Genomic DNA, 17,295 nt, shown 5'->3' with positions numbered 1-17,295 from the left:
CACCTTTTACAACGAGGTTGAGGAGCTTTGGCCGTGGGTTACGCTCACTCTGAATCGAGCATGTGTAAAGGCCATCATCAGTTACATCCACTTTCTGTATCTGAAGGCTGTACTCATGTTTGTCTCCAACACTGGACACTATGGACACACGTGGATCCACAGACCACTTGTCATTCCCTGCGAATATGATGCTTGAGCGGTTCAGCCAGGCTCCTTTAGAGATCCCATCCAACAAGTAGCACCTGGATCAACAAAAAAAGACACATTTAGATTTACTTGGAAAAACACATCCGTCTCAAAGTATTTTTAAGTCATCATCTTTGCTGAAGAATGTCTTTGACTTATTAGCAATGTCTAGAAAATGTCACCTTTCTTGACAAATATTACTGTCTTCCTATTTAGAAGACACCTCCTGCTGTTTATTATTTTTTTTAACTCAGAAAACAGGTGAAATCTTTAATGTGCCAAAAAGCGAGTCTCACAAAATACAGAAATCTCATCAACTTGACAAAGTGATTTAACATGTAAGAAGTTCAAGGTTGCTTTGAGATTTGATTTGTTTTGAGACTAAATTATCCCAAAGCCATCAGAATAACAAAGACTGTGCTGTTGTTGACACTCTAAACACGTTCAAAGTGAAATTCTTTGTCACTTTTTCAGCGGCATTTTAACAGTTAAGTGTTAATAGGCATCTTTATACTTAAGCAGTCGACTGACTGAAGGTGCATCTGACTTAATTTAAGGCAAACTGATGAGTTTTATGACAAAAAGACAAACTACAGCCGTCAGAAAAGAAACACTTGGAACTGTACTCCAAACAGAGTCCGAGCAGATTGTGATTCTGTTGCCCTAACGCACGCCCTGTGTGAAAAGCAGCACTGTTTACAGTCTAGAGATTCAAACCTTCAACCTTTGCATCACCAGGTAAGGTTACTTACTGACTGCAATGGGGAGACATGGTTGTCAACACACCTTACCAGGAATTTAGACAATGACACAGCGTGTGCCAAACTGAGATATGTTTGTGTCTTTGAAGGCAGAAATCTTAAAGTATTCAAGATGGGAAACAGGGATGGGCTAAATTATAGGATGATATTTCAAGGAAATTAGATATTTATGGTATTTCTGACAGTATAGAAAAGAAAATAGTGAACGATGCTTTATCGGTGATTGCAACTTGCAGGAAGCGGCATCTTTTACCGCAAGCAAAATAAAGGGCATTTCCTTCCTTCTTTTCCAATCAGTTACTGTTAATGAAAACTACCTAATTTGAAGTGAATCTGCTGCTACAGGGTGCCAGCAAGGGAAGCCTTGTGGTGGTATATTAATGTGTGTCTTAAAGTGTCATATTTAGATATCATTGCCATAGCAACACCTTGTGTTTGCAGAACAGCGAAACAAGCCCAGGCATGTCTGCCAGCGAGAGCCACATGTTACGTCTCAGATGACGATTTAGTAGCTAAAAGGAAGTTACTTGAACAACGTCCGATGAAGAACGGCGATTTGCAAAATATGCAAGAAAACTGCTCCTGCAGTCGATTCTGTTGCACCACTTGAGACAAACACACAACATCGTGCACGATCAGGCAACAAAGAGATAATAGCAGCTGGTGATGTGCGACCCAAATGTAAACAATGAACTCAACCAAGCATCGCTGGAGCACCTGATAGCAGCACTCCAGCAAGAGAAAATGGTGAATGGAAATTACTGGCACGGTTACTTTAAGCAGCTGGTTCAAACGTTTGACCCAAGATAAAAATTTTCAATACTTTTATGTGATAATCTCCTGAAGAGAATCCAGTTTGGATTCGGGAGACAGACACTATCTCTACTTTTAAGATTAGGCTTCAAACTTTCCTTTTTGCTAAAGCATATAGTTAGGGCTGGACCAGGTGACCCTGAATCCTCCCTTAGTTATGCTGCAATAGACGTAGGCTGCCGGGGATTCCCATGATGCATTGAGTTTTTCCTTTCCAGTCACCTTTCTCACTCACTATGTATTAACAGACCTCTCTGCATTGAATCATATCTGTTATTAATCTCTGTCTCTCTTCCACAGCATGTCTTTATCCTGTCTTCCTTCTCTCACTCTCAGCAGATGGCCCCGCCCCTCCCTGAGCCTGGTTCTGCTGGAGGTTTCTTCCTGTTAAAAGGGAGTTTTTCCTTCCCACTGTCGCCAAAGTGCTGCTCATAGGGGGTCATATGATTGTTGGGTTTTTCTCTGTATCTATGAAGCGCCTTGAGGCGACTTTTGTTGTGATTTGGCGCTATATAAATAAAATTGAATTGAATTGAATTGAATTGAATTGAATTGAAGAGTTCAAAGATTAAGTTAGTTTAGTTATTCTTAAATTGTTCAATAATATTTAGGCTACTTTGGTCCACACGTTTGATTTAGGCTGTCACTGGATGTATTACTGTGTCACTGTTATTGCATATCATGCTGTTGGTGGTGTTACTTTATTTCAACAGATTCACCAAATTATTGTAATTATTGTATTAATATTGTAGGAACCCAGGTAGTGTTTTTCCTGGAAAAACTGGGATATTGCATGTTGGGTTGAGCTTTTTAACCAGTAACCAGTTAATCAGTCATTTCTGTTCACCATCTGATCTTCCTGTCATACAGAGCACATCTAGTAAGTGCTCCAGCCGTGCTCATTTAAGTCATTTGTTTACTTCTGGCAAATCACCAGGTGCTAGAATCGCTTCCTTTGTAGCCTGGTTGTACTCGACAGTCTGTACACCAGCCTTCAAAAAGCACAATGCCGTGTTGGAGGTAAAAGTAAAAGGAGGTTAAAGTAGCTCTCTTTTTAATTCATATATGTGTGTGTGTGTGTGTGTGTGTGTGTGTGTGTGTGTTTCATAGTGTTAGATTTTATTATACAGTAGTGTCTGTGTTTGCAGCACTAACTGAAAACTGCATCGACAAACCATGGCCAGGCAGTTTTGGCAGTATTCAGTGGATCACTTTGAAATATTGGAGGGAGCAGTGGAACAAGAAAGAGCTCCCACAGTGTGCATTTGATGTAGAGTGCAGGTACACCACCACCACCACCTTCTTAGATAAGTAACCAACTTCCACTCTCATTGTGCCCTGCTGTTTATAGACTCATGCTATGTGCAGCATAAGATCACATCACGGTCCCACCCAGAGTGGAAAAGGCCAGTCATTGCCTGATTTTTTTTTTCCAATTACAACACCGTAGTTTGTGTTCCTGCCTCCTGTATTGTGTGATCTGCAGTTTCTCATGTACAGCTAGCAGAAGGAACTACAGGTACAGCTGAACCAACAAGGACTGAAATCTTTTAAACACTGAAAACGAGGCAACTGGAACACAACAAAAATAAATTAGTATTACTTTTCTGTTCAATGTTGCAATTTTGATTATTTAACATGAGTGTTTATAAAAGCATACACCGTCATCTCTGATCAAAACTGGCACAACATCAACCATAAACAGACAGGTACTTTTTGTAGCCACACGTCTCTTGCAAAGTGAGAAATATCAATCAAATTATTCTGAAAGAGTTAAATGAATGTGTCTTCATTCTTTGTAACTAATTTGCTAAATGATTGCAAACAGAGAACCATTAACCCCTTATTCATGTGCACAGATTATTATTACCAGAGAATGTTTTTTCACATGTAAACGACAGGTTTAATCTGCATTAACATCTAAATTCTCTATCATTTGTTCCATTGTGAAATGAACGTGTTGGGCTGTTACGTCCACTGTAACGCCATAAGTCGTCCCCTGATGTCAGGATCATAAACCCTGCGATGCAGCTGTTTTTGTCTGAAGTTTGTTACCTCAGCAGGATGAGAAACGAACCCCAGAGAAAGAGATCATGAATTTGAGTCAGGGGTTAAAGTGGGCTGGAACAATCCGTAACGGCGTTCTGGCACCTTCAATTAACAAGCATTTAAATCTGATAGGCAGGTTAATGTTTATGTCGATGAGTTCATTTTTTGTGTCCTGTAGTCTGGAGTTGCTCCAGTGACAGCAAAGAGATACTTTCTCAATAATAAGAAAATAATCATATCCCACAGGACTGCCCATTTTTTCCTCTCATGCATGTGAGCTGGTGTAGATGTAAATGCTGTTGGTGGCAGTACTTCAGGATCGAGCTGGACGAGAAGCATAAACAGAATAAAGTTCTTTTAAGTTACAGATAATATAAAATGCAAATAAATGTTCTTTATTTCCCAGGGAGAGGAAAAGAAAGTTTATAAGTGGCACTGTCAGAGACTGAGTAAGTAAGAAAAACAGGAAAAAGAGGTAAAGACTTCTCGGCACATGAAATCTGATAAAGTGGAAATTTAAACCTTTCATGTAATGTCCTCGTTCCTTTTAGAGCTTTTAAATCAGACTTGAGCTATGAATTACGTGCGGATTAAATTGCGCTTTTCCATAGTACACCCATATGGAAGAGATATATATAAATCTTATAAAGTTTGTATCTGTCTTGTGTGAAACTTGTATGAAAAGCGTACAAGAGTAAAAACAGATATAAGATCCCTTGAAAAATTATATAATGAAACTTGTATGTTTTGGATACTTACTAAAACAATATATGAAAGTAATGAGAAAGTGGCCACTTTCATGACTAAATCATGTAAGCCTTATATGATTTAAGTCATATAAGTTTTTACTATTTCTTTTCCATATGGGCAAGTATACTAATTTTGTGTTACTCAAAGGTTGCATGAAAATGCCGGGCAGTTTAGTGTTGGTTACACTGCTTAGTTTGTAGTAATGTGGTGAATAACGTCTCCACCATAGGCTGGACTGGTACAGAGCACCCTGTTCATGGTAAATGGTAGGTTAGGTCAAACGTAGACGATCAAATATATATAATAAATCATTATTATTTAGAGAAATGATCATGACACCCAATTCTACTTTTTATATGCTCGTTATAGTGTCTAGCAATTGGAAATCAGCCATGTAATCATCTGAATCATCATGAATCATCTGCTTATATCTTGTTGAACTGTGAAAGTGAAAGTGCTAAAGCTGTGAAAAGCAGTGAATACAGGAGTAGCAGCACAGGTCACAGCCTGTACACAAAGAAACATCTATATCACAAAACAAGCAAATATTTGACTTATTTCTAAGTAATTCACTTCTTCATACTACATCGCTACAACCTGACCTTTGGGTTCTCCACCTGCACAATCCCAGGTTAACCCCTACGTGTTTCACTCTTCCTAGAACATCTGAACCAGCAATGTTCAGTAAGTAATAAATACAGTTGGGAATATTTTTCAACCATAACAAGACATTGACCAAAGACCACCAGCTGATGTTTATTTAACGCTGAAATTATATGTTGGATACAGTTTCTGAATTTAAAACTTTTTAGGGACTTTTTAATCTTTTGGTTGTGGATTTCACTGTGGGGCGTTTGCTGGTACTGAGTGGGGCAAAGGAACAGCGTCACATTCCTCAGAGACCTGCTTGTATCTTGTTGGCAGCAGTGATTTCTAAACAGATATAATCCCAGACAAGTGTTCACAGTCCTTCCATGGGATGACTTTCAAAAACCTCGGGACTTCCTCTAGTTCAGCGGTCCCCAACCTTTTTTGCGCCACGGACCGGTTTATGCCCGACAATATTTTCATGGACCGGCCTTTAAGCTGTCGCGGATAAATACAACAAAATAAAACTAGTACCGGTACCGAAAAAAAAAGATTTATTCATAACACACGTGAAAAGACTCAGGAAAACCGAGTAAACGATAAAAACGATAACAAAACAACGCAGAAAACGATAAAAACCCTGAAAACTATACATTTCACACCTGAGCCTCAACTCTCGCAGCCCGGTACCAAACGACTCACGGACCGGTACCGGTCCAAGGCCCGGGGGTTGGGGACCGCTGCTCTAGTTAGATCTTGTTCACTAAAGGCTCTCTTTCAGTCTTCTTGGCTATCTGAATTATTGTTTTTGTTTTTAATAACTGGACGTGAAAATTGTAACATTGTAACAAAATTAAGTATGATTACAACTTAATCATATAAGGTATAGTCCTCCACAGACAATGATGCAACCTTCAATTTACTCAACGTGCTTTATGAGAGCATGCTCCGATGCCTGAGAGACCAGCACCAACACAGGTTATGTTTAGCTTCAGTAAAGGTTACAACATGGGGATGAGCACTCTCACAAGCCCAGTGCTGACTGTAGTTAAGAAATCGCATCATATTCTGTAACGAATACTGTAATAATGAGCAGGAAAAGAGGCAATCAAGTTTGGCTCTTTAGCCGTTGTCAACATGCCACGCAGACTGCCAGCACCAGTAGTAAACCCACCGAGGAAATCAGTTTGGCACTAACCGCAAAGCTCTTTACTCCCTCTGCCAAAAAAGTGTCTGTCAGGAAAGCGGGTAGAGGACAATGGTTTCGTCCACGCTGGTTCTCCCCATAGAGAAAGCATTGCTGCATTGTGACAAATAAGTGGCAAACAATGTGAGAGTGGGTAAAATTAAATAAGCACAAGAGAGGAGTGCAGATCCTGTGGAGAGCCCACACAGACCTGTCAGTTAGTTAGCCCATTGACCACCTGAGCCACGGTGTTTCTTGCCCTCAGGCAAGATTTACTGAAGGAGCCTGAAGGCAGGTTTCACTCCGTTTCTGTTTTTCTTTGCTTTTCAACAAAATAAGAATTCACTTGTACACTAGATTTTAGAGATGTGCTGATTATTTAATGTGCTGTATTCACATAATGGCAGATTTGTGGGCTTCAAGTGGCAAATTCATCACTCGGATTGACCGTGGTCGATACTAAATCGCATTACGGTGACATAAAGCCAATTTTTAATGTATTTTCAGCTGAGAGAAGTGTTGGGAGGCTTGGTGCCTACATGTATGATCACAGCCCTTCAGCGACTTATAATTTAACACACTTTGGGGGGACTAGTAAGAGTGTTCAATGAACCTGTGTGCAGCCCACTGATGTGGACTACTTGTCAACAACTTCCAAGACTTTCATCATTATATTCTTGTAAAACAGGGTATCCATAGAAAACACAGTCTCCAGTGTAGTTGCTATTGATTTTTATGTTTTCTCACCTAAAATTGTCCTTTCAGAATCCCTCACGCTGGCTTCATAGGTGGCTGTTAAAAAAGTCTCCTCTTCAAAAGAGATCAGAAGCTCTGGTCAGCTTTGTATAGATGCCAGTTACAATGCACTTTAACAGTGACAGGCTTTTAAGGCTTGAAAAATTATCAAAAGGTCTCAAACCACTGCTGCAGCACAGGCTTCTTCTCGATGTGTAAACCACTTATACTGCTATCCATTGGTACCATAAGACATGCATTTCTTTGTTGTGGTCATATAAACTGCTGATATGGTTGTTGTTCTGCTGGTTTTGAAGAGGAAACTAACTTTTAACAACCACCTTTCAAGGATAGATTTCGGGGGAAACTTTTACTTTAACAAAGCCACGCAGCTCAAACTATGTGTTAGGGTCCCTGGGTCGTCGACCCAGTGTTTTGTGTTTTTGGTTCTTTGATTTTGTTATTTCATTATATTCTAGCTTTGCTTTATGGGTTTTAGGATTATTCTTAGTTTAGGTTCTCTGGGTGGGGTTTGGTTAGAGTTTTAGTGTTCTGGTTTTCTGTCTGTGTTCCATAGTTGCTGTCTCCCCTGTCTGCAGTATCCCCACGTCCAGTCAGTGCCTGTGTCTGCCCTGGTCCCACGTCTCTGTTCCCTTTGTTATAGTGCTTGCCTGTGAGTCTGTGTTATGCTTCCTGTTTTACTTCGAAAGTCCATGTCTCATGTTGGTCGTGTCCAAATTAATGGGCTGCATCCTGCTGAGGACCCGGCCTTCGCGGTCTACGTGGGCCGGGTCCTCAGGAGGTCGGGTAGGCCGGAAGTAAACGGCTATGGAATTGGACGGTCTAGCCTTCTCGATCTACTCCTGCCCTTAATTCAGAGTATTTCCGGTTGTCAGCGCCACGGCACGAAAATTGAAAATGGACCCCGAAATCTTTCTCCGTTTTTTGTGTTCATTTTTAATTATCAACGAGCTAACCCACATTCTTGCCTGAAAATATGTTTAAAGTTTATTTTGTGGCCCAGAAAGATTAATAAGAGTAATTTTAAAACTTAGTAGCGGCCGCCATTGCCGGAAACTGGAGCTTGGCTGGGCCGCGCTATGAATTCTGGGATATGGTGGGCCAAGAAGGACACACCCGACCCATCCTTCAAATTCGGGGAAAAGGAGGACGCATTTGTCGGCTGCATTCGGAGGAGTCTACGAATTTGGACAGCCTTCGGCGCGTCGCTGTGATGTAATCGGTCTACAAATGCGGCCTCAGGAGGATGCAGCCCATGAATTTGGACATGACCGTTAATGTGTCTGGTTTTGCTTCCCCTTGTCTCGTTAGGCCTGATTTGCCCCAGCTGTGTCTCCCTCCTGTTGCCCATTCCCTGATTGCTCCCTCTATGTATTTAAGCCCTGTGTTTCAGTTTGTCAGTGTTGCGATCTACTCTTATCGACCCTCATTTATGCTGTGTGTTTTGTTTTTCCTGCCTGCGTTAATGTTTGCACTTTGGAAGTTTGTTACTTTGAGTTCGGCATTAAAGCTGTTTTTTGAGTTCGCGTCGGTCTCCGGAGTCTGCACTTTTACAGCCGTTCCATAACACTATGGGCTGAGGACACATATAACAGAGCCAGGATCTCTACAAGGACTTTTGATATTATTTCTTCTTCATCTTGATGACCCAGGCCTCGATGTTCTTGCACTGGCTTTTCCAGTTTGCTTATCACCGTTGAGTGCCTTTGCACTCTTTCTGCAGAAATTATTATTGTTATCTCGCTGTCATCTTTCACCACGGAGCTAAAGCGATGCTCGTATTTGTTCATCTGCTCACAAAGCAGTGTGTCAAAACAGGCCATTTTACATTAGCACATTGTCTCGGGTGGGTGGGAGGGTGTTTAGTGTGGCTGCTTCCTTTGTTGCTGCCGACTGAAGTAGGAGCTACAAGAGAACTGATCACAGGTCTGGCATGAGACATCTCGGTGTGGCAGATTCAGGCTGCTGTTGGGCCAAGTCATTTTTGCTGCCTGTGATATCGAGCAATTTGATGGAGCGTAGACCTCAGGCAGATCAGTAGTGTAAAACCATTACATATAGATGACACATATATATACAACATTGTGATAAATTGTGGTGGTAAATGCCCCTGACACACCAACAAACTCAAATCTGCAGTCCTGCTTCTAGACGCTTTAGCTGCTTGGAGAGGAGACAGAAGCATTTTTGCCTGCAATGTATTTCTTTTAATTCTGCTATTTTAAAGTAATCCCACATTATTCAATGAAACCCACATGGAAATGTTCGATTAAAAGTAACAAGCTATTTCACGTACCAAAGGCCTTGGATATTAAATGTAAATTATTGCAAGGCCATGCCATTGGGCGTGTCTTTCGTTTCTGCCACATTTCCCAAATTCATCTGCTTGTAGGCTCCACAGTGTAGTCGTTTACGCATTTGCCTAACAAGCAAAAAGAGCCCCAGTTTGATCCCGGGAGGAGACAAATCCCTTTGGGGTTGTGTTACGGAGGTCATCGGGCGTAAAAAACCTGCTAAATCAAATATGAGGCGCTACCTGCTGCGGCGACCCCTCGTGAATGAGAGAGCAGCCAGTTCATCTGCTCACCCAGGCATAGCAGCAGAAAACTAACACCTAAGGTGAGCTTTGTTTTCATTAGGCTGCCTTTATTCTAGAAGCCTCCCCAGGTAGCAGACTGCCCATGGCTTATACAAAGCGCAGGTAATTATTTCACAGACGTCAAAACTTCCGGTCTGATGCAGCTCTGACAACACAAATATATGCTAATTGATATTTCTGTTTATCCCCGTTTCTGACGAATGAGTGCACAGGAACCTGGCCCATTACAAGATGTGTGGTTTTTTTAAACATATATTGGATTTCAGAAAAGAATTCAAGTCAAACCCCAGTGATTATGCACAATGTGGAGAAAGGAAAGTGATGAGCTGGTGTTTGAGCAGCACCTCACATGAATGGGGAACGATGACAAATCATTAATTACAGTATGGAAGCTGGAAAGATGAGGCTGATTTTAATCCATTTAGCCAAACTCATTCATGCTCTTTGATTAGATATCATAATTAACACTGGGGCGTCACTGCGACCCAGATTCTTTTTGCTCTATACAAATGTTTGCTAGATCTTCAACTGTAAATATTCTCCTTGGCGCCAACTCCACACATCTCGCCTCATAAACATATTTCACTGTTTCACAATATTTTCCCCTCCAGTTTGGCAAAGGAAATAAATGCGTTTCTGGATGTGTTCCTTTGCAGATTTTTTTAGATGTGAAAGTTAAGTAAGACTAAAGACAAACAATGTTTGCATTTTAAGAAATGGAAACGTTTTTATTTTATCTGAAATGGAGACAACAGCACGACACGTTGTGCAGATTTTACTCAGAAATTATTGTTATTATTATTTTTCCTTTATCCACCATTGAAATTGAACCAATTACAAAGGTTGGGTTTTGTTATTATTATTATAATTTAGTTGTTTAGCTGTTGATGATGACAGTGCAATTGGTACTTGTCATTATTCTATGTGAAAAAGATCTCATTAAAAATAAAACACTTCTAATCACAGCTTGTCCTGATCCGTAATCAGTCAGAACGCTCAAATCAGTCGGGCCTGTACTATTTCTATTCTCCAACAGGTTTGCTGACACTCGTCACTATACTGTAACTTCACTACATTGTGGAGGGCAGTTTGAGTGCTCTCACGTCCATCTGGCTCCTTATCTTTACAACCTAGCTCACAACTTCCATCTACTTCAGAGTGCAGCAACTAGTCTTTTTACAGCTTAGGATGGCTTCATGACATCGCCCTCAATCCTGGGGTCTCTTCCTATGCACTTCATAATCTATTCTAAGATATTACGGATCTCTTTTAAATCTGTGTGTAATAGTATGTCCCAGCCATTGTCGAGATATTCCACCAATCTGTCTTTTTACTGTCAGACAACAGCGAAAGCTGTTAGGGATGGCATATTACAGCATTTCTGGGAAGAAGATCTGCTCCGAGAGAAGCAGCTTAGAGCTTTTACGCAAAATAAATCAACCCCTAGCAAAACCACAGACTATTCAGGAAGAAATATGTGGTCGTGCAAACCTTGGAGCTGTTGATGGACTCAAACTCTGATAATTCATGCCATGTCAACTTTGTGATTCCAACTTTAAAAGGAGCTGGTGGGTCGAGTCATGACAGTTGCCACACAGATGCACGTGAGATGGACTATGGAGTTGTTGACACTGAATTTTCACATCCATATGGCAGACGTGTCGGGAGTAGACAGATAACTCGAGGACTTGGGCAAAGACCCGAGGAGAGATATAGGTTGCTCATCAACCTGCTGATAGTGACAGTTCGATTTCAGACTGTGATTCTTCAGAAACAGAGTTAAAGGATTCACAGCTCAGGTCTTGTTCTCTGTTCCCAGCAGCCAGAAATGCAAGAGGAAAGACACTTAGACATGTTTTAAGCCTGAGATTTAGATTGTTTGATAATTAGATTCATCCAGGAGCATCCATTGCAACGTGAGAGGTGAAATACAGAATGCCGAACTGATAACTGTTGCGTTTTCCTGTAATATTACATCAGACAAGACGCTGAACAATTCAGGTTTCTTTCTCCATTCTCTCTTTTTGAAGCTTTTGGATGGGGTAGAGGTCAAGCAGAAGGCTGTGGTGTGGATGGTGATCAAGTAAGGGCCCCTGTAAACCACGTAACTGTAGTTCCTGGGCCTGAAGCTTTACTTCCACAGAGAATCCTGAACCTCTCAATGATGCCGTTGATGCTCTTGATCCAGAACATCAGTTGGCTTTACTGAGTTGTTCATTTTTCAATGAACTGATCCAGAGTGTTTTTGATGAGACAAACTTGTATGCAGATCAGCATTCACGCTGGCAGTGTCTCACCACATGCTGCTCTTCATGCATTGAAGATTGTTACAGTTTCAAACGCGAAAACATTCCTACTGTAAGGCCCTTTTTCTCCCTGGTATCATTCATAAGCCTGAACTTGAAATGTACTGGTATACTAACCACATGCTACCCACTCCCTACTTCAACAAGGTCATGTCTCACACCAGGTTTAAAACTGTACCGAGAATTTGTCAGTGATAATGAAGCAGAACCAGCCAAACGCACTGACAGGCTGTACACAGTCAGTCCTGGCATTTGTCCAAATTCCATGAGTTGTATATTGAATATATTGAAGAGGCTATGAGGCCTAGCAATCGGGCTCTACAATCTCCAAACTTCTAAACCCTTCTGGTATACGGTTCTGTTATACCACGAAACTGCAGAGACGTTGGCCTGGGAGACAGTCCCAGACTGAGTTTCTGCTTTATCACCTAGCAGGCACTGACTGTCGGTGTTTCGTGGATATCTTTCACACTTCTGCAGTGCTGTGTGAGTGCCTGTTAAATCGAGGTGGGAATCACCAGAGACCCCATGATATGATATAATCACAAAGCGTCACACATGATATTATATTATTGCAATTTGTTTTTTACATTTTGTGATATGCTGAGTATTGCAAACACATATTTCAACTTGAGGCCATGTTTCAAGTTTAAACTATGCCTTCAAAGTTAAACTTTGTCAATATCTGTTGCATGCTGCAAAATGACATTACATGCACACTAATACTGTCAGCAAACGCATCCATATACATGTATGTTGGTACGAGACAGATTCAGTCTGCAATCAGTTTGACATCAATCTGCAGTTGAATGAGGTCTAGTTGGCTATAACATGCAATCAGTTTCTGCTAATAGAGCAATTAACTGTGATAAATCACTGAAAATCACATATCACAGCTGTCTGCATAGACAGAAATTCATATTTAACTGTTACATTTGTGCTCAGCAACCTTCCTGTTCTTTAGGAATATAACCAGAATACAACCAGCTGGCAGCCACTTGAGTCGAGTGCCCTCGAGTTCTGCTTAATGAAAAAGACTCATTCAGTCTGTCTGCTTTTATAAATTATTAAGCAATTATTTGAAAACCTTCAACAATCTCTCTGAGAGTGATTGCAGACAGTTCACATCAGGCTGCAGCTGTTTGCAGAAAGGTTGCCTCCTGTCAAACACTTTGTAATGAAAAGTGGTTATAATTGTGTAACACTCAAGCTCTGGGAAACAATTTAGTCACCATAAGTTGCAATCGGTAAGAGAATGTGAAAAAAAACAATACAATCATCAGACAACCATTGTTTTTTTGGTTTTCATTTTTGACTCTGTTTCTCCCACTGAGCTATTAGTTTGCTCTGAGTTTGGAGATAGCTTTGTGAACCTAAGTGTGTCCACTGTTGGATGGTGTTGAGCTAACATTATCTCAGGATGGTGGTGCGTGAGCTGAGCCCTCTTGTTCACAGCAGTATAGTATTTTAGAGAGTTCTTTCGCTTTACAGCATCTGAGCTGTGTGTTTGTGGCCACCTAAACATCATGAATAGGAGTGAGTTTGGGGTTATCGTTTTACTCTTTACTTGTTTAGTTTTTGCCTCGCGATCTCAACCTGCACACTTTTACTGCTGCCTTCCCACATCCCCCAGATTTCCTGTGGTGCCTAAACTGAAAAGCGATGTCAGTCTTACAGAAACCTTTATTTCTGAAAATAAGGGTGAACCACGAATAGTTTTGGATATTGGTAATAATGGCCACAGAAATGGGGAAATAAACAAGCCTGGTGTGGAAGAACAAACAAAATTGAAAAAGTAAAAATGACTACAACCTCTTGATTCAAGCATATGGAAAACAATAAGATATGTTAGACAAATCGCAAATAAAAATTGCACGGCGAAAGCCCCCAGCGTCAAGCACAGTAATGCAATAAATGGTGCTGACAAAGTCCCATTTGTCAGGATGTCACACAAGTGGACGAAGAAATTTGTTTCGCTTCTGTTTGAGTTCAATTTGATCAATGCTTTTGTCAATTACAAAGCTAAAAACCCACATGAAGAATGTAGCACTCATCTCTCATTCATTCAAAGTGTCCTAAAATCATGGACCAGCCAGGAGCCTTTCAGCATTCTGCTGGGGAGGAAAAATGACCTTCCAGAGACTCCCACCATGAAACAGTGCTGATCCAGGGAAAAGGCTGGGTGTAACAAGCTGAAGAATAAATATGTAAAGTTTAGAGGATCTACAGTATTTTCAGGTGGGGCCATTCTGGCTGAGGCTTGAATATAAAGGTGAGCGTGCTTCTGCCATCAGGACCCCTCAGCTTTAAAATGATCTGCCTGGACACAATCAGTTCCTCCTCAAAAAACACTTCTTAAAGCACATTTTCATGCTTTTTTGGTAAGCAATCTTTTAATCATATTTTATTTGTATTGTTGCATATTCTATTATTAAAGTTGGCATTTTAAAATAGATTATTAGTAGTAATAGCAGTAATAGTAGTGTTTGCATGGTCACCGAAGTGTGATTTAAGCTTCAGGTACTGAGAATACCACCTTGTATTGTTGTTATCCCCGGTAACACTGTCGTGGAGCATCAGCTTATAGAGGTTACGTCTGCATTTTATGTCAAGAGCAGTACTTGATTTCTGGAGATGTTTGATTCCATTTAAGCCATTTCACACAGAGATACTGTCGTGACCTTTACAACGACTTACTGGCCTCAAAAGACCCCAAATGTCCATCGACTCTCCAAATGAGAAACTGTATTTCGAAGCGACTGGATACTGAGTGTCATAGTGAAAGTCAGCAGGAGTTTGCTTAAAAATCAAAAGCCTTTTCTGCTGTAAATTTTTATTTTGCTGCGTCCACAAAAGAGAAGCCACCCGATAAGGATAGAAAACAGGTCATTTTGCAAGTTTGCTGGAACCAGGCAGGTACTCGAAGGCAAACGGAGCAGGCAAAAACAAAATATTGGACAAAATTAGAGCAGGGCGATATGGCCAAGAATATATATCACGATATATATTTGAAAATTTGCGATAATGATATAACTGACGATACAATTTCTGCGAGACAAAATACAACTTTACTAGCGCAAAAAAACCCCATCCATTTATTTTCACTTAAACAAGCAGCTGTTTTTTATGTGCATTAAAGCTATATAAACATTTAACAGTGCAAATGCAAATTCCTTGCTGAAAGTTTAACCAAAAGGCATTTCCAGTAGAAATGGGCTGACATATCCTGAGCATAACCCTGTATGATATCCACTGAAGTTAAAAAGAGGTGCTTTGCAACATTAAACTGCAGTGTGCCAAATAAAAAAGTCAAATACGTATTTTTCGGACCATAAGGTGCACGTGATTATAAGGCACATTAAGCGAAACAAAGCAGTCAGATAAATCAAACTTTATTCAACTCATTCTTCTTGCTTCCTCCACTTCTGTACCATTGATTCATTAATGCTGTATTCTATCACAGCTGCTCTATTCCCATGTTGTTGCAGTATATTAAGGACTAACCTCGTATTGTGGAAGGATTATCTCAGTTGTTCTCCTGACTGAAGTTTGGTCCGTTTACAGCATCCTGCCATGCGATTGCATTTGTCTCTAACCACCAGGAACCCTCAGGTTAACTTTTATCGAGTAGTAAAGTGTTAGCGTTCATCCTCCAGCTTCACTGTTTATGTTATGCTAACATAGCTGTGTCACTAGCGACCACATAGCACATCATTATATACCAGCTAGCCCAACTTCAGTAACTCTACAAACGTCACTGCTGTTTAGTTTTCTGTCTTCATTTATGTTGGAAGTGATAGCAGAGCTGTACGTTTGAATTTTTTCAGAAATCTCTCAGTCAGAACATGCTATATCATGTTTAGGTAACTAGCAAAACGAGCGAGCTAACTTCCGCTAACTTCCTGTTAACTTCTAACGCTGTTAAATGTAATAAATTCTGTTTTCATGGATGCCTGGATGTTAAACTTCATAGTTACACCTGGTAAAGCAGTAATGCTGATCGTTTTATTAAAGATGAAATAATTTAGACCGTTTTTAACTCTCACTCTCAGTGATGCTGCAGAGTTTGTTTGACTTTGGGACCTGAATCAGACGGAGTTTAGGACCCAGATTACTCCCAGATTTACGAGCACCTCAGTCCGACAAATACGGCAATAACAACGGCCCGCTTGCATGTTCTACAAAAAAAATGTGCTTTGTTGTGTATCTGACAGACAAACACCAAACCAGTGAAGTTGCACCATTTTTAAAAACCAATTCTGGTTCATCCTTTTCACTCAACCATCCGCTTTCCCCCTTCTCATTTTCCGTTGCCGCCGTGCTTTTTCGGCCATGTGCCAAACAAAGGCACTGCGCATGCGCGTTTTACCCATATTCTATCGCGATATTTCATTTTCTTATCCTTGCCTAACATTGTACCAACGGCATAATATGGCCCAGCCCTAGACAAAATATTGACAAATTTCACTAAGGAACAGACACGCTGGCAGGGTGCAACTGGTGGTATATACAGGGTGGGACAGAGTGGGGAAAAAAGGGGATGAGGGGGTGGGGAAGTTCAAGGCCATGTTCACTCTGGAAAAACGTGTGCAACATTTTGCTATTGTTGCTGGTTTAAAGGCATGTTTCTACGCAACAGTGTGCAACAGGCTTTGATGAATGTTTTAATTCATTTGATGGGATTGTCGGAAGCATTAGCAAATCACCAGCGATGTCTATCTAAAATCCTCTTTATAATGAATAGGCATTCACAATGGTTGCAGTCAAATACCCAGTTTCTTTGAAGCAGGCTCCTGAGTGAAGAGCCATGGATGAATCAGCGTAGCAGTCGTATTAAGAGTTTATCAAATTCACTAAATGCTGTTTATTACTCCTTAACCGCAGGATACACTGGACCATCCTTCATTAAAATGAACGCCCCACAATTCAAAGCGATGCACTATCACAAAAGCAGTCATACAGCACAACTGACAAGTGACCCAGATAATCATAAAAATTTTAATTTTTCTCAGCCTATGCCATAATTTGCTCAAATGATGATGAGTTTTGAACTGCAAACATTTAATAAAGCCAACAGCGAACGCTGAATATTACGCTGCTTTATTAAAATCTTCTTATAATGAAGTCGCCTCCTTGTGTGAAGCACTTTGTAATGTGCTCTACAAATAAAGATAATAAGCCACATCGCTGTGATCAAAGTGAAGGTTGTAGTGTATCTCAGTTTGCATTGGTTATCTCCTCATTTTTGCTGTTTTGACAGCGTTTATTAGAATTAGAAACGCTGAAAGCTTTATTAAAGGC

The 17,295-nt window shown here is 40.6% G+C and overlaps 1 protein-coding gene across 4 annotated transcripts in view; it reads right to left on the bottom strand.

Moving 5' to 3' along the window:
• Positions 1 to 17,295, bottom strand: part of negr1 (neuronal growth regulator 1) — a 177,191-nt gene that overhangs the window by 120,932 nt on the left and 38,964 nt on the right. For all 4 annotated transcript variants that reach the window (XM_085134143.1, XM_085134141.1, XM_085134140.1 and 1 more), the window contains exon 2: positions 4 to 242. In XM_085134143.1, coding sequence (XP_084990269.1) covers positions 4 to 242 — 239 coding nt within the window. The remainder of the gene's footprint in view (positions 1 to 3; positions 243 to 17,295) is intronic.

This window comes from Neolamprologus multifasciatus, chromosome 15 (assembly GCF_963576455.1).
Source record: "Neolamprologus multifasciatus chromosome 15, fNeoMul1.2, whole genome shotgun sequence".
In the NCBI taxonomy this organism is placed as follows: domain Eukaryota; kingdom Metazoa; phylum Chordata; class Actinopteri; order Cichliformes; family Cichlidae; genus Neolamprologus; species Neolamprologus multifasciatus.
The sequence above is the reverse complement of the archived record's forward strand: the minus strand, read 5'-3'. Positions and strand labels throughout refer to the sequence as shown.